Source organism: Carica papaya, chromosome 6, assembly GCF_054855325.1.
Source record: "Carica papaya isolate Zhongbai chromosome 6, ASM5485532v1, whole genome shotgun sequence".
In the NCBI taxonomy this organism is placed as follows: Eukaryota; Viridiplantae; Streptophyta; class Magnoliopsida; order Brassicales; family Caricaceae; genus Carica; species Carica papaya.
In genome coordinates this window covers 37193321-37218658 of record NC_142314.1, presented here as the reverse complement: position 1 = coordinate 37218658, position 25338 = coordinate 37193321, and the positions used below count along the sequence as shown (strand labels likewise).

At 34.1% G+C, this 25338-nt stretch overlaps 3 protein-coding genes across 4 annotated transcripts; 2 read left to right on the top strand and 1 right to left on the bottom strand.

Moving 5' to 3' along the window:
- Window positions 1–5066: 5066 nt before the first annotated feature.
- Window positions 5067–7950, bottom strand: LOC110809571 (pentatricopeptide repeat-containing protein At5g66520-like). 2 transcript variants are annotated; one of them, XR_002538845.2, is made up of 4 exons: window positions 7290–7950; window positions 5992–6862; window positions 5492–5563; window positions 5067–5227 (listed from the first exon to the last, which is right to left on the bottom strand). XR_002538845.2 is itself a non-coding variant. In XM_022035442.2 (2 exons), the coding sequence occupies exons 1-2, from the start codon at window positions 7826–7828 to the stop codon at window positions 6058–6060; spliced, it is 1344 nt and encodes a 447-aa protein (XP_021891134.2). In that variant the 5' UTR covers window positions 7829–7950; the 3' UTR covers window positions 5711–6057. The 2 variants fall into 2 exon arrangements, 1 of the variants encoding a protein (XP_021891134.2); XM_022035442.2 differs by lacking the exons at window positions 5067–5227; window positions 5492–5563 and having other exon boundaries at window positions 5711–6862.
- A 305-nt stretch (window positions 7951–8255) lies between these two features.
- LOC110809585 (uncharacterized) lies at window positions 8256–8895 on the top strand. Its single transcript, XM_022035462.2, has 2 exons — window positions 8256–8510; window positions 8614–8895. Exons 1-2 carry the CDS (start codon window positions 8382–8384, stop codon window positions 8692–8694), a joined length of 210 nt encoding a protein of 69 aa, XP_021891154.1. The 5' UTR covers window positions 8256–8381; the 3' UTR covers window positions 8695–8895.
- Window positions 8896–18854: 9959 nt separating this feature from the next.
- LOC110809547 (Protein kinase family protein) lies at window positions 18855–25071 on the top strand. The gene is made up of 16 exons (XM_088222126.1): window positions 18855–19673; window positions 20077–20205; window positions 20293–20366; window positions 20472–20541; window positions 20629–20684; window positions 20976–21047; window positions 21185–21279; window positions 21362–21428; window positions 21516–21645; window positions 21750–21968; window positions 22053–22195; window positions 22964–23138; window positions 23235–23325; window positions 23683–23840; window positions 24152–24340; window positions 24828–25071. Exons 1-16 carry the CDS (start codon window positions 19236–19238, stop codon window positions 24885–24887), a joined length of 2166 nt encoding a protein of 721 aa, XP_088078252.1. The 5' UTR covers window positions 18855–19235; the 3' UTR covers window positions 24888–25071.
- Window positions 25072–25338: the final 267 nt, after the last annotated feature.

Below are 25338 nucleotides of genomic sequence, written 5' to 3'. Positions count from 1 at the left end.
GACATATAAACAGATAATACAAACAACAGAATCAGGGCATTTACTTCAAATCAGTCAACAAATGAGGATAACAGCTAAATAATCAATAAGCGAGAAAATAATTAAAATTGATAAATAATAATAATTTAGACAGTATAAGAATAAATGAGTAACACCACTAGGACAATTACACAATGATCAGTTAACGGCTCTACTGGTAACCCGTATTCAATTAATTAGGAATGTTTAACATTTTAAAAAATACACTGTTATTAATTATTAAACTTTAATTTACCGTAATAGAAAAAAAATGTGAGAGATTCTTGCTATAGGTCAGTATTCGAAACACGACCTTTTTTTACTGCACTATCTAATGGTTTTCAGGTTTCCTAAATTTTTCTACAGAAATTAAAAATACATGTCACTTATTTCAAAATACCCCAAAAGGATAAAATTTAGCATTTTAAAATTTTTTCAGTCGGTTTAGGGTTCTTGCGCAGCGACACCACCATGCTCCGGCGCCCACGGCGGCGTCTCCTATCGACCTGGCCATTTTCGGCTTATTTTGGGTGGTTTTGCACAAAAACTTACTAAAAATGGGGTTAGGCGATCTATGTTGGCCAAAAAAAAAAATCGGAGTTTTACTGGAGGGGATTTTCAGGTGCGGCGGCTCCGCCGATCCTTTCTCGCGGCCGAGGGTTCTCTTTAGTCGACCTGCATCAAAAGAAAATTAGGAACACAAGGGTAGAAAAATCAAAGGGAATGGAAAATGGGAAAGGGCTCACTGGAGTGATTTTTGGGTCACGACCGCAACGATTTTGCCAAGGTCTACTCTCGTTTTCAGCTTACCTTTTGGCTTTTTCGCTCCGATATGAGTGTGGGGAAGTTTTAAATCAAATTTCAAATGAAATGGGGAAAAATTTTTACCTTTCTGGTGTCAGCGGTGGCTCCGGTGCGGCGGCGACGACGGTTGGTTTTCTTTTCGGCCGCCTTTTTTCTTCTTCTCCAACGAGCTCAGGTGTGGTTAGGGTTAGGATTTTAGTGATGCGATGCTTATATACCTTTTTTGAGTCGATATAGACCGTTCGAATAGGGACATGTGGCCCACTCATCGCTGTTAGATCGCTCTTATTTGGAGAATTAATTTGGACCGTACGATTTGATCAAATCAATCCGTTCGATCGTGCTTGAAGAGAAAATATATCTGCACTGTCTGTGCGCGCAAGAGGAGATCTAGGCCATTGGATCTACTAGCTCGTGGATCGCTCGCAGAGTTTTCCGCACGAACGCGTGTCCATATGTCTGCAACGCAGCACACGACAACTGGCAGCGCTGCTAATATGGCAGTCCACGTGGCTAAATTTTTATTAATTTTATTTTTACCCCAATTTTCTAGATTTTTTTCAACTAGATCCTCCCTTATTCTACTTTGGTCCTTATTTTTATTTTATTCCTAATTTTTGAAAATATTTTCAAATGCATCCAAAACATAATTTTTTATAAAAAAAATAACAAAAATTTAAAATTAATTAATTTTTTTAATTTATTTCATTATTATGATTGAATTATCCTATACCTAAATTTCGGCTCGGATGTTACAGTCTAACTTAATTATCACAGTCTTACGAAACACTAACAAACTAAGTCTCAGACCCATTGTATTAAGGAGTCTGAATCTGTCACCAAATATAATAGATTTCAAATTCCATATATTCAGTAAGATTCAAATTTATAATATATAAGTAGAACAATTAGATCTTATTGTATTATAGATATTTATCTTCCAAGTTACAATAGTGTTGAATATTCTTACATATAAAACTTTTAAACTTACGAAAATATCGAGTTAGTAGAATTTGAAAGTAGTGCAAAAGAACTTAACAAACTATTAAAAAATTTACGAGAGCCATAATCCATCAGAGACGTAAAGAACCCTCTTAACTAAAGTACGATCTACTAGCTTATATGATCTAAAAATCCGATTCACATAAAATTTTATCTTATTTATATCATATTTTATTTTATTTAACCAAAATTAAAGGTTAAACTAAATTTAATTTTATAAATAACAAGAATATACTTTTGTCAACAAATATTATGCATGGAAATTGATGGGCCAAATTTATTTTCAAAATTAAAAAAAAAAAAAAGAAATTTTCACCCATTTGTAACTTTTTATTTTTATTTTTGACTTTTATGGTTTGACCAATCAATTCCATGCCGTACAATGACAGTTCTCGGACAATGGCACACACGTGTCACGTGCCAGGCATTACGAGGCCAATTACTCTCACACGCGAAAACAATAACCTGACAAGGTGATAATTCTCTGCTCCACAGTACACATCTATGTATATAATCACGACCGTTAGATTCTCGTGGGAATAGATCGAGGGGTCCTGGTTCAATCAAAGAGAATTCAGCTTTTTCTGCAGGTGTTGGTTTTGGCTGATTCATTGATTTTTACAGATGGGAGATACATCACATCATCTGCCAGTTTGCTTCTCTCCCCATGTGTCTTCTCCTGTGTCTTCAATGAAAAACATAGTTTTATTTTTATTTCACAATACAACATAGTCTGTAATGAATCTGAAATGAAAAACAAACATCATATTGTAAGGACCCATCTGGGTTCATACAATTAAATTTAAGTTTGATCTTACAAGGATTCAGGAATTCGATATGGGTCGTTCGTTCTCGTACGTACTCGTTGGAAGATTATGTTCTAACTTGTGTGTATAAATCATCTAAGATAAATGAGTTGTTCGTTCTCGTATGTACTTATTTGAAGATTATGTTATAACTAGCGTGTATAAATCGTCTAAAACTAGTTTAAGCTACCATCTAAAGAATTAAAGCAATAAAACTAAACACACCCAAAAGTGAAGATGCCATATGTAGGATTCACCCTTTAAATCTATGGTGCAATAGAATTGAAATATGCAGTGCATATTCTGATAGCAAAATAAAGTTTAAAACTTTTGTTAAAAGTTCAAAGAAGAAAAAGAGGAGGAGCAAAAGCAAAGTTACTCAATAAAATTTTTCTTTCAAATAGAAAAACATAATAATATATCCAAAAATATTAAGGAAATCAAACCCGTATACAAAAGTATTTACAGATCGATCGGGATATTAGTTAAATTCTCGTTGAACTGTAAACACTTTTATATACGGGGTTTGTACTCCTTTTAGTGCTCTTGAGAATATTATTATACATTTTCTATTAAAAAAATCACCATTCCAATTACAAAGATATAATGAAATGTTGAGTTGGAACCCTAAAAGGATTGTCAATTTTTTGCAGGAAAGCTGACTTTGCAGTGCTTCTTTGAATATATGAAGATGGATGGGGACCAATGAACAATACAATATACAGTCAGAGATCTGAGATTATCTTGAGGGTGGGGCTGAGAAAAAAAAGTACAATCCCAGTTCATAATCAGAGTGGTCCTATAATCTGTTTATAACCTAATTTACCACCAATATTATACCACACCAACCTTACAAGTATTAGGTACTAATCTGTTGAGGCTAATCTGGAAAGCAATGAAAGCATAAGAGTATTATTTACATTTTGCCAAGATTATCACATTTATGATCTAGTTTGTCAGTGGATTTTAACTTAATCTGATATGTAACGAGATGTGGGTTATAACTTAAAATACAAGAACTTATAAGCTACAGAGTTTATAAGCTCTTTAACTATGTGCTAATTGTAGAGGTTATAGAAACTTTTAATTTATAAATCCTTCCATATTTACAGTCTAGTAGTTCAGATTACCAATTAATGCAGTGTTTTAGTCTGCTTGCCAAAGTTGGAATGACTACAGGATTGAAACAAGACTTGATTGTCCTAATGAGCCCTAAGAAGCTTTTGATTATGTTCTGCAAATTGATGGACTAACATCATTCAGAGATAACTTTCACAATGTTATTGTGATCTACCCGTCTACTCACAAGATTATCTTGAGGTTACCATATAACAGAAGCACTTTCTAAAATAAGTGGCTTTTGCAGAAAGCTACTCGAAGAGGCACAACTTCATACAAGTCATATTCTTATCAAGATTACACAATTGCTTCAGCTCCTCTCAAGAAAATACTAATTTGATGGATGTAAGTTAATCTGCACTAGTACTCTCACAGACATATATATATATATATGACTGGAGGCGCATAAACTAAAAAAGAAAGCCATGCAAGGAAGGTTGATATGATATGAGGAAGAAGAGCAGCAGAAGAACGAAAGCCACACCCCAAGGAGAGCCCCCGGCTCGGTGGATGGCACCAGGCTCAGAACCCGGCATGGGGAAATTAAAATGGCTGCCTGAGGAGAGCCAGTGGACCACAACAACCAGAAGTAAAGGAGAGATTACCAGTAAACGTTGCAGAAGTTCTGATGCTGTAGCCATTATTGCATCATAGACAAGATAACCCAGGACTCCACAGACAAGAGTTATAGCTGCCATCAGGAGCCACTGCTCGGATAGGTTGAAACTTGAAGTTTTTGATCTGGGAGATGAAGCCATGAACTGTTCAGAGAGTGATACCCAAGCAGTGAGTGGAGTATACAGAAGAAGGATATACTAGCTAGTGAATGATGTAGGAAAATATGCACATATTATGGGTAAATATCTTGTTCCCAAATGTTGTGTCCTAATGTTTTAGTGGGAAGAATTATTGGGGCTGTCTTGGTAACTTTTTGTCCCATAGTCCCATCTTATAATAGAGGGAATATTTTCGTATTGTATCCAAGTTGAAATTTAACTCTCCCATGTGAGGACATGTGATAAAAGGTCTGTCTTTGGCTAGACCAGTTACCATTCGTGGTTCTCAATAGTAATAATGAACATTCACAAGAAAAGAGAAAAAAAAAACCAAGCGAGGTTCTCTTGCTAATAACAATATTTATCAGTTACTACAGTGCCCATTAGAATAAGGTAATTTACAAGTTGGAAACACAAGTTATAGGTCTCCAAATGTTCTGGTTATGGTTCCAATGAATCAATAGTTATAATCAATTGGTAAAAGACAAATATTACGCATGCTGAACAAACCTGCTGTGTGCATCCAAGGAAATTTAGTACCATTTCAAACAATATTGTATTAACAATAGCTTCACTTGGAGAAGGCACAAAATGAGCGGAAGTACCCAGATTGACCCTCTTGCATTGACAAACCCAACTTGCAGCTGAGATTCTCTATGCTAGGAACAGTATCCAAGGTCCAAAGCTCCAGACTCGAAGAAACTGCAATCATGTGCAGCATAAACTTAAGTCAAAGACCCATGCACAAAAAATTTTCAGTACCTAATACCATGTTCATTTACTCTGGTAGAAATTTCAGTCCCTGCAAAAGGTTTGCTCCAGAGAATTACAGAAAAATCATGGAACTTGAGGATTATAGATAAGTCATGGAAGTTGGAAATAGTGGCCGAAATTAATCTCGATAGATAAGATAGAACTCAACAAGTAAATATAAATTTGGGGCAGACATTAATTCAAGTTCCTTACTTGGTACATTTTTTAAAGAAAACTCCAAGAGATAACACCGGAAGCCTCCAAGAGATGCACTATTTCTCTTCCCTGTAAATTGTGAAACGGTGAACAAAATGCAAATATTGATTTTCCTTTATGATATTTCATCTTTTGTCCAAGAGTCTAATCATGTACAATGGAGAGAAATGGAAATTATTAGTGTCATTGTTTTCAGCAGAAAAGAAAGACACATCATGAAATGAAAGCACAGGACAGATGCTTCTCCAGGAGATAGATTGTGCAGACAATCCTGGGAATGCAACTGTTCATGATATAAGACCATAGCTTGATCTGGTGACCAATCAATGTTCTGACAAGTAGAAAATGAGGAGAAAATTTGAACCAGAATTTTCAGATACGAAGTAATAATACATTGTGGTACAATGGACAAAAGATCACGTTAATACTAGTCCATGTCCATCTTTGTTGCACTCATATCTTTGACTTTTTTGTCAAACATGTCCATTTTTCCATACCTGAAGCGTAAGTCCCCTCTTGGTACTTGATTGTCTCCACTGAATCTTCCTCAGCTAGCTTCCTACTCACTCAATCCAACTGCATCCAGGAACCTTCTTCAAACCTTTTTGTTTCATGGCATCTCTCAGTTGAGCTGCATCATTCCAAGAACCAGAAAGAGAAGAAACACTAGCAGCGAGTACGTAGTTTGATCCAAATTCAGGCTCTAGTTTTAGCAGAAGTCTCCTCAGATTATCGTCTATTCTAATAACCTGACCATGGTTCCTACATGCACCTAAGAAGCTCCTTAATATCACTGCATTAGGCTCCATTGGCATGTCCCTTATGATCCCATAAGCTTCTTCAATCAAGCCAGCTCTTCCAAACAAATCCACCATACACCCATAATGCTCCATTGTTGGCTTAATACAAAAAAATCTTTGCATCTGATAAAAAAATCTTCGAGCCTCATCAACTAGACCTGTGTGGCTACAGGCAGACAGGATCACTGAAAACAATTTGCTGTCTGGTTTCAGGCCACTTTGTTGCATCTGAATGAACAAGGAAATAGCAACATAACCTCGACCATTATCTGCAAGAGCAGAAATCATGACTGTCCATGCCTGCAAATTCTTCTCACTCATCAAATTAAAAATTTTGATTGCTTCCTCAATTTGCCCACATTTAGAGTACATCAGAAGGAGTGCTGTGCCTATAGCAACATCAAGCTCCATGCTATTGACCACAAGGTAGGAATGAATAGATTTCCCTTTGATCAAATCAAGTAATCGGGTACAAGCCGAAAGCAAACTCACAAAAGTGACTGAATTTGGCTTCACATTCGCTAGTTTCATTTGTTGAAACATCTTAACTGCATTCCGTGGACAATTGCTGTTGAAAAAATAAATCTCTAATACGCACACAATCATACAAAGTAAAGAGTAAAATAGGAAAAAACATAAGATTCAACGTGATTCGACAAATATACCTATATTCACGTGTGAGATCAAAAATAAACTTTTCACCGTGACAAAAATTGAGAGTATATCACAAATAGAGTTTTTGACCTTTAAGTACTAGGACCCCCGGAATATTCTCCAGGATATGCATAGAACATTTCCCAATATATACACAAAATATTCTCATAATCAAGTCATATCAACAAAAAAAAGAACGAAGGACTTGATATCACCATAATTAATTCAACAACTTACATGATCTCTAACTCAAATAATTTATTTCCAGCTCACGTAATTTATATAAAAAATGCCCAGAAGAAACTAAAAAAACCAGTAATTTGAAGAAAGAGAGAACAAACCACGCATCATAACCCGCAATCAAAGAGCTCCAAGAAACCACATCTCTCACAAGCATTTCATCAAACACCTGCCTCGCAAACCCAATTTGACCGCACGCCGCATACATTCTCAAAAGGGTATTCCCTATATACCTATCAAATTCGAAACCCACCTTCAAAATCATTGAATGAACAGCCCCACCATGACTGATCATCGAACACAGACCGCTTGCTTTTAGAACAAAAGGGTATGTGAATTTGTCCGGTTTAAGGCCGGATTCCAGCATCTGAGAGAAGAGTTTAATTGCTTCAACGGGATTTGAGCTTTTCGTGAAGGATCTTATGAGTGAATTCCAAGCAAAAACCGGTGGCAATATGGGCAAGTTATCGAGAACTTGTCTCGCAAAAAGGATTGAAATCGAGCAAGAAGATGATATGAACAGGGAGACGAAGTTACTATCACGGTCAATGGCAGTTTTCAGTAGCAGCGAGTGGAGTTGGAGAAGATGATTGATGGTTTTTGACCGTTGTAGTAAGACGTGAACAATGCGGGAAATCATCAGATTCAAAAACTTAAGCCGCCATTGGAATTTTCTGAGATTGCTTATGTATTTCCTTCAAAAGTTTTTTGTATTAAAATTAGAAAATGATTTTTTTTCCTTTTACTTCAAGATTTTTATGTTTTATTATTTATAGGAATTTTTTTTGTATATCATCATAAAATATTAATTTACACTAATTAAAATTAATACTAATTTTAACCTATGTAATTAATAATTAGCTTAAACCTATGTAACCTATGTAATTAATATTAATTAAAATTTGTTTAAAAAATTAAAATTTCATTAAAATTTTAAACTAATAGATTAGTTATAATTATGCCCAGTATTTAAAATTCCTTTAGAATTTATAAATTGTTTTAAATATCAAAATCTTCTTTATTTTTTTTTTAAAAAAGGTGTTTTGTTAAAGAACGACGTCGTTTCTTCAACATTAACATGGGGCGCCGATCATCTTCTTCTCCGAGTCGAGCGCACCATATTGGCGAAGAACAAACCCTAAACCTGCGATCACCATTAACACCCTTAACAGGCGATTAATTGCTTCGCTTCAATGAACACCAGCGCCATCTCCGCCGCTACCACCACCAACTGTCCTCAGAGCCAGCTGAAAAGTGAGAAACCCCAAAAACCTCCTTTTCGACCTGCAAAAGATGACACCAAGCCTGTCCTTCAAGACCCAGTACTCTCCTTCTCCCTGTCTCTTCATATTCACACAGTTGTGTTTTTCTGAATCTGTATTGACACATTTTCTGTGGGTTTTTTTTTTGTTTTCTTCTGGGTAGATTTTGAGATCCGACCCGATTGAGACTGAGGAAGCAGTGTTGAGGTTGCCTCCATTTCCGATCCTCAGATCATCAAAATGAAAATCTTCATGGAAATGCAGCTTCATGAATTACTGGGTTCTTTTCATTCTCTTTTAGCTTTCCATTTTACTGGGTTCTTGCTTGGATTGTGGTTCATGTGCTTGAGTTTTTGTATGAAGAAATCTAAAATTTTTGTCTGGTATATATTAAGTAATTAAAGTGACAATTACAAATTCATGTATAAAGCTCTTCGAAGATGAATTCTTGTTTGCCCATTCACTACTTACTTTCCTTTTATGTTCATGAGCATAAAGTTCTATTAATAAAAGACATTTACAAAAGATGCCAACATGGTCAACCTAACATAACCAACAATTTGATGAGCTTCTTAGATTTTTGTTTTCTTAACTCAACATAATGATATAATTTGAGAAATTAGTCATTATACCTTTTGATTCTGAGATATCTTCTCAATGTACCAACAAAGTTGTAGAGACAAATCTGATACGTGAGCAATAGCTAATTGTGAATTACTGAGTTTGGAGTGATATTCTCTGATGCAAATCAAACACTTCAACTTTAGCTGTAAGAGGATTTGAAGATTTGTTTTTGTTTCCAACTTTGGCTGCAACGAGTATTTGATCTAGATTTAACTTCACTGCAAATACTAAGGCCTCATCATCCTTCATTGCCACACTGTTAATGTGAAGCTTTGTGCATATGTCTTATTCTTAAGCAGACACTTGATTTTCCATGCAATGCTATTGATATTGACTTGCATTATTGGTTCTACAGAAGTTTTCTTTAATTGTGAAGATGCATTGTATAAGATTTGGTATATGTAATCCTTTTTGAGCTTGGATTCTCCGTAACCAAATCATATTTGATTTGCGAATGCATAAATCAATTTTAATTTCCATAGTTTAACTTCATTCTTGATTCTATGGAAGTTTCTCTAACGGTGAAGATGCACTGCTAAGATCTAGTATATCTAATCCTTTTTAAGCTTGGATTCTCCACAGCCAAATCATATTTGCAATGTCGAATAAACAAAACATTGTTAATTTCCACAGTTTCACTTCATTCTTGGTTCTATGGAAGTTTTCTCTAATGGTGAAGATGCCTTGCTTAAGATCTGGTATATCCAATCCTTTTTGAGCTCGGATTCTCCACAGTCAAATCATATTTCTTATGGCGAATGCATAAATCAAATTTAATTTCCATACTTCTACTTCATTCTTGGTTTTATGGAAGTTTTCTCTAATGGTGAAGATGCACTGCATAAGATCTTGTGTCTGAAGTCCTTTTTTAGCTTTTATTCTCCATAGTCAAATCATATTTACTATGGTGAATGCATAAATCAATGTTAATTTCCATTCTTTCACTTCATTCTTGGTTCTATGGAAGTTTTCTCTAATGATGAAGATGCACTGCATAAGATCTTGTGTATCCAATCATTTTTTTAGCTTGGATTCTCCATAGCCAAATCATATTTGCTATGGCCAATGCATAAATCAATGTTAATTTCAATTTCACTTCATTCTTGGTTCTATGGAAGTTTTATATAATGGTGAAAATTTGTTACATGAATTTGGTATATCCAATCCTTTTTTGAGCCTGGATTTTCCATAGCTAAATTGTATTTTCTATGGTGGATGCATAATCAGTATTGATTTTCATACTTTTCAAGTCAGGATCATGCTCCTTTATTTAATCAAAAGGAATTTTAACAATGCTTTAATGTTAATAGAGTTAAATTCATCGAGTCAAAGACTTTAATCAAAGTGAAACTACAGGATTTTAATACACATTGGAAAAAAGACATGAAAGTAAGAATCACCTTCTTTATAAGCACGCAGAGTTGACTGACTAGTTATGAGATTTCTATCATCCAAGATTCTCCACCAAAATCTCATAACTAGTCAGTCAATCTCATAACTTTTTTTAAGGCTTGATAGGGAGGATAGCATACAGATTGCCCATGCTGTGACCTAGGTATGGAATAACTTAATTAATAACCATTTTACTAATATCTTTTTTCTCTTCCCTTTGATAAGTTAATCAATAGGTATTTTAGCACCAACCTGAGCTTGCATGGGATCACTAACTGAAAGGTAATTTTCTTATTGTTTTTCTTGTAAAGAAGAGGAATGAAGTTGTGTTTGAATATGTTGACCAAATCATTGTCCTATCTAGTTTTTACATCATCACTACAATCATAAAATTTCAGGAAGTTTGGTTGCGTCACCGTCAGACAATTATGGATGTTCTATCTAGATACACTCAGGTTGGGTGGAAGACTCCGTATCCTAAGTGATACAAGCTTAACATGGACGACTCAACGATTGGTGACCCTAGACCTGTGACAACTACTGGCCTCATTAAGGACAACAATAGTGATTGGGTAATCGATTTTATTAGTAATCTTAGTGCTGATAGAGCTTTATCTGTCAAGTTCCACGGTGTCTTTAAGGGCTTTAAGCTTGTCTGACATATCGGTATTAAGAAACTCATAGTCAATGTGGACTCTATACATGTCAAGTCCTTGCTCATGCAATATAGGTGTTGCTTATTATATTGTGTCCTCCCGGATTGGTATTAAGAAACTCATAGTCAATGTGGACTCTATACATGTCAAGTCCTTGCTCATGCAATATAGGTGTTGCTTATTATATTGTGTCCTCCCGGATTAGTGATATGTTCAATCTCAACGGGAAGATCCAACTTTCTCATATTCATTGCAAACGTAATGTTTGCACTTATATATTAGTCCACTGAGCCCACAACATCTTATTGGGTAGCTTAATTTTGTCTTAAGCACCTAGAGATCTCAAGATCTATCTTCATATGGACTATTGTGATATGGCTTGGGTCCATCTTATGGTGCACCAACGATTGCTTTTTTTTCCTTGTTTATAGCAAAAAAGATGGATCAATTATTAGACCTTATAAATAAATGAATATCCACATTAATTACCTGATCAACTTATCCATCACCATCATTATTATATCCAAATTTAAGAATGTAACTATAAAGGTCCGGAACTTAAAAGAAAATAAAATTATAAATTGAATGCGAAAACGAAATAATAGAGTTAGAGTTTACATTTCTTATACAATAGTTCAAAATACACAATAGGGTCACGTGAATATCCCTTCTAAAACAACAAATGAAAATAAAAAAAATAAATAAATGAAAAGTAAACAACTAAATATTTTAGGACAACTTTCACTATCTTTTTAAGGGAGTTCGGGTAGTGAATTATTCACAACTTTTTTATGAATCGGGATCTGAATCTTAGTCATATTGATTTAAAATAATTAATAAAAGGGTGAGTTATACTATCCCAGTAAGAATATCACACTACTCAGCGATACAGAAGCTGAAGGTTGGTAAAAATCATAAAAACAACCAATTGAGCTCTTAAATTAAGTAAATTCATTTATCATAAATAAAACTATTTATTGCATACTTACTATTGCAAGATTTCTAAAATTGACTTATAAAAATAATAACTCAAACAACATCATAATCTCATTTTCAAGTGGGCAAGAACAACAATATTTTCTTTTTATTTGCTTATTGGTATCTCTCGGGATCCATAGGGATATTCCACTACGCGTGAACTAATATCTAAATTTTGTCAACTAACCGGTCATTCCTATACCCCGTCTGATATGAGCGCAAAAAATACCATCCCTTGATACTTCATCCGGTATGAGGGTAAATCGGGTCGTCCCCATATCTTGTTCGGTATGAGCACAAAAAAATATCACCCCTCGATACCCCGTCCGGTATGAGGTAACGTTCACGGTAGGATTTTCTATGTATCCGGTCCATTTACCATCTCTCAGGATATCCAGTAAGACAATCATTCACTTATTCACTTAACTAAGTAACTTTCCGTTTACATTTTAATTTTTAGTTTCACAAATTAACCGTAAATTACGAAGACAAACAATACATGCATCAAGAAAACACAATTGAATTATTTTACCAATTACAGTATATTATCATGGATTTAAACCTGTAAAATCAAATAATCAGTTAAACAGGACAAACAATAATAACTAACTGGTTCCGCTTCCATTAATAATATGTAATTATTGTTAGGATTTTTTTACTTTTTACAAAATATAAGATTATCGATTATTAAGCTTTAATTTACTATAACATGAGATAGAGTGAGTGATTCTTACCCGAATCGATGTTCGAAATACCAAGTTTTGTACTGCGCCTATTGGCGGCCTCTAGATTTCTTAAATTTTTCTATGGAGATTAAAACACGCTTTACGTATCTAAAAATACTCAAAAACCCAAAATTCGTGTTAAAAAACTTTTTTTGGGCTAATTTTGGGGTTTCAACATGACGGTACCACTGTGCCACGATGACCACACCGCCACCCATGGCGGCGCCGGACTTTGCCCATAGTTTCCAGCTCACCCACCATTTGTTTTGTTCCCATATGACCACAGGGGTGCTCGGAATCGAATTCTGAGCGGGTAGGGGAATTTTTACTTTTTTTGGCAGTTGGATGTGGCTCCGGTGGGGCGGCGGTTGGCTTCCTTCTCCGACAGGGGGCTAGCGGATAGGGTTCGGATTCTGTGTGATACGAAATATTTATACCTATATCGTGTTAATCTGGACCGTTCATCGCGTTTAATTTCAACCGTTCGATCGCACCTAAGGAGGAAACGAATCTAGACTGTTCATCGTATTTGATCTCGAGCATCTGATCGTGTCTAAGGAAGAAATAAATCTGAACCGTTTATCGCGTTTGATCGCAACCGTCCGATGCCCCTGCGGAGGGAACGGATCCGGATCGTCCACGCACGCGGAAAGACTTCTGGGTTGTCCGATCACGGGGCACGCCGATCGCCAGCGTGGCCTCCCATATGGCATCGAGTCAGCGTGCCTTGCCACTCAACGCGTTCCAGTTCGTCGAGATTGCTGACTGGGTGGTCTTACGTGGTAAAATTTTTTAAAATTGTGTTTTGATCCCTAATTTCTGATTTTTCTTTCAAAAACACCATTCGAACATAAATTTTCACTATTTTTTCCCAAAATTGTTTTTAATTTTATCCATAACCTATTTTTTTGTTCATAATTTCACATTAAATTAAAATTTATTAATTTCAAAAAAATAGATCTTTATATATTTTAAAATGTTAAAATTAATTTCGAATCAAATTTTGGGTTCAGGTAGTACAGTAACACTCTTGTTAACTTTTTCTATAGTATAACATAAATTTATTAATTGGGTTAAAAGAGAGTCCCACAATTCTTACCTACAAAAATATTAAATTATATGAAGAAATATTTAAAATGCATCTTACTAATCTCCTATTTTGTCAACTTATATGAGAGAGTTCAAATATAAAGGTACTATGATCGAAATCTTTAATTTACGTTCCACAAACTATTTGTTGAATCAGTTTCATTAAAAAAAAAATTATTTGTGATAAATTTACTTATCAATCACGACTTTCAATAAAATTTTTATTCTCGAAAAGTTGTAGTAATTTTGTTGACAAAGTTGATTATATGTGTCTAATGTGATTAGATTGATTTATTTTTCATGGTTTTCGACAAACTATATTTCCATTTATGAAGTTGACTTTTGAAATGATAAAAATCATAAAATATTATATTATGATAACAGAGTGATATAGATTCATTAATTATCAACATCAATAAGATCGAAAAAATACTCATAAAAATCTAGACTCCAAAAAGAGAAGACAAAAACTCACGACTTAACTTAAATTGAACAAATAAATATATATAAGAGTAAGATTATCAAAATAAGATATTAATATCCAATCTTTATTGATGTGAGCGTGGATGACTTAAACTTTTCAAAAAACCATTCAAGCCTAAAAACCCATAGTTTGGGCAGGCCGACGATAGCTTATAGTGGCTAAGCTTGTCCAAAGAAAGGCTTAAACACATCATATAATGAACTTGGGCCATATGGAAGAAGTATCTTAAAGACAAAAGGACTAAATATAAGAACATGGACCAATAAATTCAATGAAGACTTTAAAGCCTATATTGAAGGATGAATCTATGAAGAAGAGAGACTTAGCCCAAAAGTAGAAGCCTATAAGAGGATGAGAACAAGCTCATTCAGCGCGAAGGGCAGTAAGGAAAATTCATCTTACTCTAAGTAGAAGAAGGAACCATGGGCATTAGGAAGGAAAATCTTCCCATGCGTGAAGAACCTGCCCAACCCGAGAAGGATTCTTTCCCAAGTGGGAATTTTCCTTTTTTTTTTCATGATCATTTTAAAACTGTAATCACAAGAGAGAATCGACAATCAATTTTATGATCTTCTTGAATCATTCACAATCTTTCAATAAAAGAAAAAACTAAATCTCAAACCTTTAAAAAAATATCCGTAATTAATAAAGATCTCCACCATTTAAGAGGTTTTCACAAAGGGATGACATATCTAAACTATTATGGTCATAATTTTTCTATTTGTAATTTTATTCATATTCTAGTTTTTATTTGATTTCATACGTAATTTGTTATAATTAATTTATAAGATTTATTTTTTTGTATTTCACATGAACTACAACTATAAATAAATATTCAATTCATAATAGTAATTCAGTTCAACCAATAAAATTATAAAGTTTATTTTCAACAAGTGATGCGTTTTTCATCATTTTCGTTGACCAAGGAATTTTTTTTACTTATCAAGGTACTCTTATGACGTTTTTTCAATTCTTTTATTTTTCTATGTACTTTAGTTTCTTTTATTTATTTAGAATTTAAGTCTTTGATGTTATTTGAGAATTATGTGAGTTTTAAATTATATTGTTAATTCTAAATTTTGTATCATTTCATATTAGAGTTTAGACTCGATGTAAACCTTACTATTCTTTCATTTTTTATCCTTACACCTTTATTATCACCCAGTGTTAAAAAAAAAAAAAAAAGAAACCAAGTAAGAAATAAACCGAATTGGTTTTCCCTTGTTTGTTACATTAAGTTATTATTTTATATCTTTGCATCCATCATAAAAAAAAAATACAAACAAAAGTAACATATATATTGTCTTTATTCGACTATAGGGTTCTTTATTTCATGATGCTTTTATTCCATTACATCGTTAAGTAACTAATTACATTCTAACTACTTAACTTTACACAAACATACACATTTTTTCATTCGTGTATTTCTTTTTATCATATAGATTCGTTTATCACTTTCTTCAATTAGGATTCTTTGAAGTATAATAAATAAAACTTGATTATCTTAATTCAAATGATTTCAATTTTGACATTAAACTTGAAGGGAAAAGGTTAAGAGGTAAAAGACATTGAGTGAAATACAAATAGTAAAATATGTTAGAGAGTGTTATTTTATTTACTAATTTTTATTGTAGGTTTCTCACGATGTCATTGCCTAGCAGACAAACCAATATGAAGTCTTTTATGGAAGAGTTCCTACAAAAGTTTATAAAGACTCATAATTCAGTAAGGGCCAAAAGACGAATCTAAGAGGAAGAGACCAATTCATGTTATGACTTGAAGGAAAGACATTCAGTCAAAGGAATAATTATTCCGTACACAATGTTTCTTAAATCGAAAAGCATGTAGCTTACGAATTGATGAAGATAGTTGCACCAATGTTACTATTCCTATACTAGTTGATAAGTTAGGCTTAACATGCACAACACATCCTCATCCCTACAAGTTACAATTGTCGCATGAATATGAGGATATGGAGGTAACTAAGAAAATTTTGATTTCTTTTTCTATTAGGTGATACGCTCATGAAGTCCTTTGTGATGTTGTGCCTGTGTATGTTAGTCATATATTACTAGCGCGGCCATGATAATGTGATAGACAAATAATTCATGATGGTTTTAGGAACTACTATTGCTTTAGCTTGAATGGTCGAAAACATATACTTGTATCATTATCACTCGAAGAATCACTCAAAGGTCAACTAAGAATCAATAAAATACTTAGGAAGAACATGAGCTGTGAAGATAAAAGAGAAGGGAATAGTGAATCCGCAGGAGAAGAGAAAAGTGATGTCAAGGGAGAATAGGAAAAAAAATCTTAAGAGATAAGCATTACGTCGTAGAATAAAATAAAAATGCTACCAAGAAAAAAAACCAATAATGAATAATTGATGGGAGAAATATAAGAGACTATATCAAACATTTCTCTGGCTAATAATACTATTTTGCAGGATATCATCTCGAACGGAACATATTTGGTAGAACTCCTACATAAGAAATTTATGATTTAAGGACAAATCATTTTCGAGGAAAGAGTGGATGATGTGAGTGTGGATGACTTGGACTATTCAAGAAACCAATCAAGCCTAAGAGGTCACAGTTTGGGTTGTTCAAAGACAACTCTGAGCGGTCAAGCCTATCTAAAAAAAACTCCAAACAACCAAGTTAGACAGATCACATAATGAAATTTGAGCCATATGGAAAAAGTATCTTAAGGACAAAAGGACCAAACACAAGAATATGAACCAATCAATCAAAAAAAAACTTTAAAATCTGTTAAAGGATTGATCAATAAAGAGAGGGTTTGCCCAAAAATGGAAGCCCATAAGAGGATGAGAGCAACCCCATTTAACCAATGACGATAAGACAAATGCATCTTACTCCGAGTAAAAAAAAAGAATAATGGAAAATAGGAAAGAAAATCTTCCCATGTGCGAAGAACCTTCCCAATTCAAGAAGGATTCTTTCCCAAGTGGGGATATTCATGTTTTTTTCTTCATAATCCTCTTAAAATTACAAGCAAAATCACTTGTTTAAGGGATAATCGACAATTAATTCCAAGATATTCATAAATCAATCACAATCTTTCAAAAAAAAAATAAAAAACTAAATCTCAAAACTTTGAAGACAGATACCTCCACAATTAATGAAGATCTCCACCATTAAGAGGTTTCCACAAAGGGATACCATATCCGCGCTATTATGGTAATAATTATCATATTTGTCATTTTTTTCATATTCTAGTTTTCATTTGATTTCTTATGTAATTTATTACAATTAATTTAAGAGATTTATTTACTTGTATTTCACATAGTTTACAATTATAAATAGACATTCAATTCATGGTTGTAACTCAAGTTCAAGCAATAAAATTATAAATTATATTTTTGATAAGTGATGTTTTCTTCATTATTCTTATTGAGTAAAGAAATTGTTCAACTCGTCAAGGTACTTTTGCGACGTTCTTTTTTAATTCTTTTATTTTCTCAGTTACCTTAGTTTCTATCACATAATTGATAGTGAGTTAAGGAGTAAAAATTTATTTAAAATTTAAGTCTTTAATACTATTTGGGAATTGTGTAATTTTTAATTCTATTGTTGATAATGGATTCCGCATAAATTATTTAGGGCGTATATAAATATATTAGTCATCACAATATTTTTATGTATACTAACATTTATATCGACTTATTAATGTATTATCATCCTGTATTAAACTAATATATTTCGTATAGAATATTTTTTAAGGGTGATATTGATAACTTTAATTTTATTTATTTTTTTTCGATTTTTTTTATATGTAATTATAAAAGTGATAAAAATATAAATTTATCCCATGGCGATAATCAAAATCAATAACAAAATCACTTAGAAGTTTTGTTTAAAATTCATTATTGCATCTTATGATAAGAAAATTTATTTTTTTATTTCAAATATTTATTTAGTAAAAAAATACATTATTTAATAATATATTAGTATGTAAAAATATCTTTTAAAATAATAAATAAAATTAATTAATTTAGTTTAGAAATAATAAATAATTTGGTAAAATATAAAAGTAATTGTTATGATAATTACTATGAAGAAATCCCATTGAAGGTTGAAATTAAAGCAAATTCAAAAAGTTTTATCATTATCGAAGTATCTAAGAAAAAGTGTAAGTAATCAAAATCTATATATAAGTAATCATTGTAATATAATTTATAATTACAATAAAATAATAAACAAAAATATTATAAAAATTTTAAAATTAAAAATTTAACTTTATTTATATTTATATATATATTTTTTATAATAAGATATTAAAAATTAATTAATTTAGTTTATGTAAATTAAACCAAATTGTTAAAATTTAATTGGGATTTTAAAAAAAATAAATAATGACGTGGCACTCTAAATATTAAATATTAATATTTTATTATTTTAACCCAAACCTGAAAAAATGAAAATTCCATTCGCTCTTTTCTTTCTTTTCTCCCAGTTAGAGTCGGACTTGGGCGTTCTCTATTTCTTATTTTTCTCGGTGTTTATAATTTTCTTACAGTCCTTTCCTCTTCACCAAACCCTAACCCTACCGTCTGAAACTCATCTGAATCTAACGCAATAATCGTCTCTCCGGTTGTTGTTCATCGCAGTCTTCTCTTCTCTTTTAACTTTTGCTTTGTTGTGATTGGAGAATTAGTTTTCTGTGTAATTTTTCCTCATTTTGTCGACTCTGGAGACAGGAAATTCTCTTACGTTTTCGTCTTTGATAGCGATGAAAAGAGTTGTTGTTGCAGAAGAGAGACTATAATGATCGGATTCTTCGTGTTCCGTTCTGATTGCATGGGGTTTGAGCGATGCCGGAGCTTCGCCGTGGAGTCCGCCGAGGCCGCGCCGCTGTAGCTCTACAACAGCAGCAGCCGCAGCAGCAGCAGCAGCAGAAGGAGAAGGACCAGAAGAAGAAGCCGAAACAGCAGAATCGGAAGCGGAATTGCGTGAAAACAGGTAACGCGGTTGCAGGACAAGTCCCGGGGGCGAGAGAGGGGCCTTGGACTAGATTGGCAGCGAGAAGATTGAAGCAAGAGGACGAGGTGATTGTTAAGGAGGAGGAGGTGATTGTTAGGGAGGATCAGGTGGTTCTGATTTCGGAGAGGGACAGCGACGATAAAAAAAAGGGTCAAAAGGTAGAAAAAGAAGAGAAAGGTATCGGAATGGGTGATGATAGTGGAGGGTTGAGTGCCAATAAGGCTGCTGGGCAAGAAGAAGAGGGCAACACTGCGCCGTTTCCCGAGAGGGTATATTTATTTGTTTGTTGTTTCTATTGTATTTTTTGTTCATTTAACTTGGCATGCTGGTTTGCATATATTTGCTGCTTTTTGGGTCGGATGTTGTTGTAATGGTAGGATTTTGCTTGCAAGGAAAAGTGGTAGAAGGGTCAGAACCTTGTTGTTTGACATGCTAATGTGGGTTTTTGAAGGGTAATATTGGAGTATATTGATGGATGTTATGGAATTTTAGGGCAGGTGTGTTTATATATGTTGACGGGAATGCTATGTTTGAAGTTGCTTCTCTTACATACTTCCAGTTACCTGCTAAACATATGTTATATTCGAGGCTACTAGTATGAGGATGTATTGAGAAATTGCCCTTGGTTGTTGCAAGATGATAATATTTGCTATATTTACTTGCTTCTTCCAGGTCCAAGTAGGAGGATCACCTGTGTATAAGGTTGAGAGAAAGCTAGGTAAAGGTGGATTTGGCCAGGTGTTTGTTGGCCGCCGTGTAACTGGTGGGAATGACCGTACATCTGGTCCCGGTGCCACTGAGGTAAACTTTGTGTGGATCATCTTGCACCTGAAAGGTGTATATATTATTTGTTGTTACTGATCTCTTGTCTACTTGTCTTTCTTTTAGGTAGCCCTGAAGTTTGAGCATAGAAACAGCAAAGGTTGTAACTATGGTCCTCCTTATGAGTGGCAAGTGTACAAGTAGGTGCCCTTTAATGAACTTTCTTATCATGACTATTGTTTGATGCTTTTATGTGAAAATTAGGTTAAATTTGATATGATTTAACATGGAATTTTGGTGAGCAGCACTCTTGGTGGCAGTCATGGAGTCCCAAAAGTACATTACAAAGGGAGGCAAGGAGATTACTACGTTATGGTATAAATCTGCATCTAATTTTTCTCTTCTATTTCATTTTTCTTTTCTCTAATGTCAATTTGATCTAACCTTATGGCACATTTTCAGGTTATGGACATGCTTGGTCCTAGCTTATGGGATGTATGGAATACTTCAGGACAGGCGTAAGTATTAATTCATGGTACATGGTTATTTGTTTTATGTGATTATTTGCTAACAGATAAGAAAGACATTTTTCTTTGAAATTACAATAATTAAAATCATGATGTCTTTATTACTATCCTGTGATATGTGGCCCACCATTGGGAATTGGTGACTCCATGCCTTTAATTATTAGCTCCACCAGTAGGAAGCCCGGTGGTTGGTTTATGTCCTTGTTTCTTCTGTTATTTGGACACTCAGGAAGCCATATTTGGTTGGCTTGCTCAAAATTGTGTTTTTTTTTTCTTTTGCAGTATGTCCTCTGAAATGGTAGCTTGTATTGCAGTTGAGTCTCTATCAATTCTTGAGAAGATGCACTCAAGAGGGTATGGGACTGCATTTTGTTTCTTTTTATCATATAATACCAAGTATCACTATTTCATGAAATCTACAATATTGTGGTTCTAATATTAGTCATTAAGTTCCTTACTCTTGTATCTACTGGTTCACTTATTGATGCCAGTTACGTGCATGGAGATGTTAAGCCAGAAAATTTTTTGCTTGGTCAGCCATCTACTCCACAAGAGAAAAAGTTGTTTCTGGTGGACCTTGGATTAGGCAAGTGAAGTTCATTTGATTCTTGTGTCTTCACATTTAACTTTTAGATTCCATTCTCATGTTCACAATAATGATATTGCAGCAACAAAGTGGAGAGATAGTGGCAATGGTCAGCATGTTGACTATGATCAGCGACCTGATATGTTCAGGTGATTTGTGTTTCTCTAATTGCAGTATGTTTGTTTGTAATCTGTTTGTATACATTTCTCCTGATTCTTCTGCTATTCAATTTATAGAGGAACTGTTCGATATGCTAGTGTCCATGCGCACTTGGGAAGAACCGCTAGCAGAAGGGATGACCTTGAATCTCTTGCATATACTCTCATCTTCCTCCATCGGGGTAGATTGCCTTGGCAGGGGTATCAGGTATTGGTGCCATGAGTTCTGAATTTTTTTACTGTCGTGTGGAGTTAGAATTGTAAATGCTACATTTTTTCTGCCTTCTTATCTTTTCTTGTTTTAAATTATAGGGTGATAACAAATCTTTCCTAGTTTGCAAAAAGAAGATGGCAACTTCTCCTGATATGCTGTGCTGCTTCTGCCCTCCTGCTCTGAAACAATTTCTTGAGATTGTGGTGAACATGAAATTTGATGAAGAACCCAACTATCCCAAGTTAATATCTTTGTTTCAGGATTTGATGGGACCAAATCCAGCTGTTCGGCCAATAAACACTGAGGGAGCTCAGAAGGTAATCACAATGAATGAAGACATTTTCTTATTTTAAATCCCCTTAGGAATGATTCTAATTATAACTCATGTACCTATTGTTTAGATTATATATCAAGTTGGGCAAAAACGAGGAAGGTTGAATACTGAGGAAGAAGATGATGGACAGCCTAAGAAGAAGGTTCGTCTTGGAGTTCCTGCTACACAATGGATTTCAATTTACAATGCTAGGCTACCGATGAAGCAGAGGTAGATTCAACTCTTCAGGAAAAATTGCTAATTTTCATTTCTAATCTTTAAAAAGAATGGAGTTACTGTTTGGTTGTCCTATGATGTGTGCATTGAAAGGAAATGTGTGTTATATGCATGTATATGTGCGCTATGTACATGTTCTTTTTTTTTGTGTCTATGTGCAAGCCAAGGGGGACTCTTTTTTGTTTTTGGCTTCTCTAGAACCATGGGATTGATCTGTTCTTTGACTTTTCAATTTAAGATCTTTCCAATTATTGGTTTGAAATGGGGACCTAGAGGTTAGATCATGACATACTAAAACATGGGGGCTAATTCTAACTTCTAGTGTCTATATGTTTACTGCTGAAAGTCAAGCTCTGAGGTATCGTTTTCCCTTATTGGGCGGAGATACGTCATATCTAACTTCTGGTAAGTTAGTTATCCTTGTTGTCCTGTCTTTATTTGTCTATTTTGGCTGCCTATGCACATGCATTATGACAAGATGTGTACCGCACTACTGATTGCTAGTTTGGCATTACATGCCCATGAATGATTTCGTTATATGGTTATGGCTGTGAAATCTTCTAGTTGTTGTTTTAGAGTAGTTGGAGTTCAAAACTAATATTAATGCTTTTTAATGGAGTGATGATCATCAAGTTGGGGTTATTTTAACTTTCCAGATGAAAGGTGCCAAGTATTAGATTGATGGTTCTGTCGAAGCAAGTCATTCTTTATGACTGCATTTAGGATTTTGCCTTATCATGCACTTGTTTGTCATGCAATCAGGTACCATTATAATGTGGCTGATGGAAGGTTGGCGCAACATGTGGAGAGAGGTATAGCAGATGGTTTGCTAATAAGTTGTGTTGCATCGTGTTCCAATCTTTGGGCCCTCATTATGGATGCTGGAACTGGTTTCACAAGCCAGGTTTATGAATTATCTCCTTTCTTCTTACACAAGGTAATTGTGGATTCTGTTTTTCATCCCTCGAATTTTGTTTCCATTTTTAGATTAAGACTAATTCTTTAGTAACCAAAAGTTGTCTCAAATTCACAGGAGTGGATAATGGAACAATGGGAGAAAAACTACTACATTAGTTCTATTGCTGGTGCTAACAATGGAAGCTCCCTTGTAGTTATGTCTAAAGGTAGTTCACATTGTTTAGTTTGTTGTATATCTGGTTTGTTGATTTCATATTGAACAACGCAGTATGTATAATTCACATAGACAAATAGGCAACTTGCACAGCAGTCTTAATGTGGTTTCTTCTGTGAGTCTGGTCCTCAAGCCTCATCAAATTTGCTATTTTCTTCCAAGATCAGTTGATTTGTGTACTTTGTTAGCCTCTATGATGTTGAATTGCAATCTTGAGTTATTGGGATGTATTCATGACTGTGATCAAAAGTTTGGAAGTATTTAGCATTAATGGGATTTGTGTTCCTTTAGATTTCTCAATGTTCATTTTCTGAAACTAACCAATCAGTGTATGATCTAATTTCTGCAGGCACCCAGTATACTCAACAGTCTTACAAGGTAAGTGATTCATTCCCATTTAAGTGGATAAACAAGAAATGGAGAGAAGGATTTCATGTGACCTCAATGGCAACTGCTGGAAGCCGATGGGGAGTAGTCATGTCGCGCAATGCAGGCTTCAGTGAACAGGTTCTTTCAGATGATTAACTTCTTTTTTTCTGTTCTGAAATCCTGGAATGTCCTGCGATTCGGTTTTCAGTCTAATTAGAATGTACTCTTATCTTTATAAAGTATATCTTCTTCTTATTTGGAGTCAAGTCTAATTTTGGATGTCAAAGTTTTAACCTCAGTCAAGCTAGAACATGAAAGTGATGGATCTTCAACTTAATAAGAATTGATTTGAGGCTTACATGGCTGTTCTCTTACAATGATTTTTTTTTTTAAGTATGTTTATCTTCAGTTTAAGGTCTCTAACTTAAACTTCTCAATGACTTCCTAAGGTTGTCGAGCTTGATTTTCTTTATCCAAGCGAGGGCATCCACAGGCGTTGGGATGGTGGTTTTCGAATTACATCAACAGCTGCAACTGCAGATCAAGCTGCTCTTATCTTGAGCGTTCCTAGGCGCAGACTTGGGGATGAGACTCAAGAAACTTTACGGACCTCCCAATTTCCAAGCACTCATGTTAAGGTAAGTACTTCTAAATTTTACAATTGCGTAAGAAAATCACAAATTGAAACATTTTATAACTTGAATGAATAGTTTGTCAGGGAAAAAAATTTCTCCGATCTAATTGTAACTTAGCAAATAGTTTAGGAACTAAAATAGTAGTGTTGTTAAATTTGTAATTCTCGAGCATGCTTTTAGTAAATAATCACTATTTATGCTTGCTATTATTTCTAGTTTCATGATTGAAATTTAAATAAAAATACATAAACCAAATGCATTTTTCACTTATTTTCATCTGCTGCTTGTAAGCCGTGCATTATTCGACTTGTTACCATCCAGCAACCGAAATCTTTGTTACTTGTACCTGCGTGTTAGTGGATTGAGCTACATGTTGGAAAACAATAAAAAAAAAAAAATCATTTCGTATTAGGTCTGTGTACAAACTTATATTGGTGAGTGAACTGAGGTTGGCAAGCTCTTATACTCTGTGAATTTGTAAAATATTCAGGAAAAATGGGCGAAGAATCTCTACCTGGCATGCTTGTGCTACGGGAGAACCGTGTCGTGAGAAGTTACACCGAGGAGGAATTTTTGTGGTTTGAAGTTGATTTCCTTCATCCCCTTGTTTTTTTTTTTTTTTACTTTTATTTTCATAATTCCCCTCTGATGTTTTTCGTCTGTAAAGTGTAAGAGGTTTAACCTGCAGCAGCAGATAATTGTACCTTAATGTATGATGTATATTTTTATTTTTATCCGTTCTGCTTCTTTTTTGCCATTCTATTTTATAACTATTTTATGATTATTGGTTATATTTTATCATCATTTTGATGATCATATGGTAATTGTGATAACATATACATACATATACATACACGTTACAATATATATATACATATATCTATAATGTTTGACATATATGAATGGATACTCTTGTTGCTCTTAGGAGTTCAAAGTTTAGAATTGGTCAAGAATAGAATAGATTAGTGTTTGAAACAACAGGCCCTTTTCTAAAGTGTGTT

Coding starts and splice junctions, on each gene's coding strand:
- LOC110809571 (XM_022035442.2), bottom strand. CDS start 7,828: ATGATTTCCCGCATTGTTCACGTCTTACTACAACGGTCAAAAACCATC. Junction 6,863..7,289: donor ATTGCGGGTTATGATGCGTG/GTTTGTTCTCTC, acceptor TTTTTTCAACAG/CAATTGTCCACGGAATGCAG.
- LOC110809547 (XM_088222126.1), top strand. CDS start 19,236: ATGCCGGAGCTTCGCCGTGGAGTCCGCCGAGGCCGCGCCGCTGTAGCT. Junction 21,280..21,361: donor TCTGGTGGACCTTGGATTAG/GCAAGTGAAGTT, acceptor ATGATATTGCAG/CAACAAAGTGGAGAGATAGT. Junction 22,196..22,963: donor AGGCTACCGATGAAGCAGAG/GTAGATTCAACT, acceptor TCATGCAATCAG/GTACCATTATAATGTGGCTG.
- LOC110809585 (XM_022035462.2), top strand. CDS start 8,382: ATGAACACCAGCGCCATCTCCGCCGCTACCACCACCAACTGTCCTCAG. Junction 8,511..8,613: donor AGCCTGTCCTTCAAGACCCA/GTACTCTCCTTC, acceptor TCTTCTGGGTAG/ATTTTGAGATCCGACCCGAT.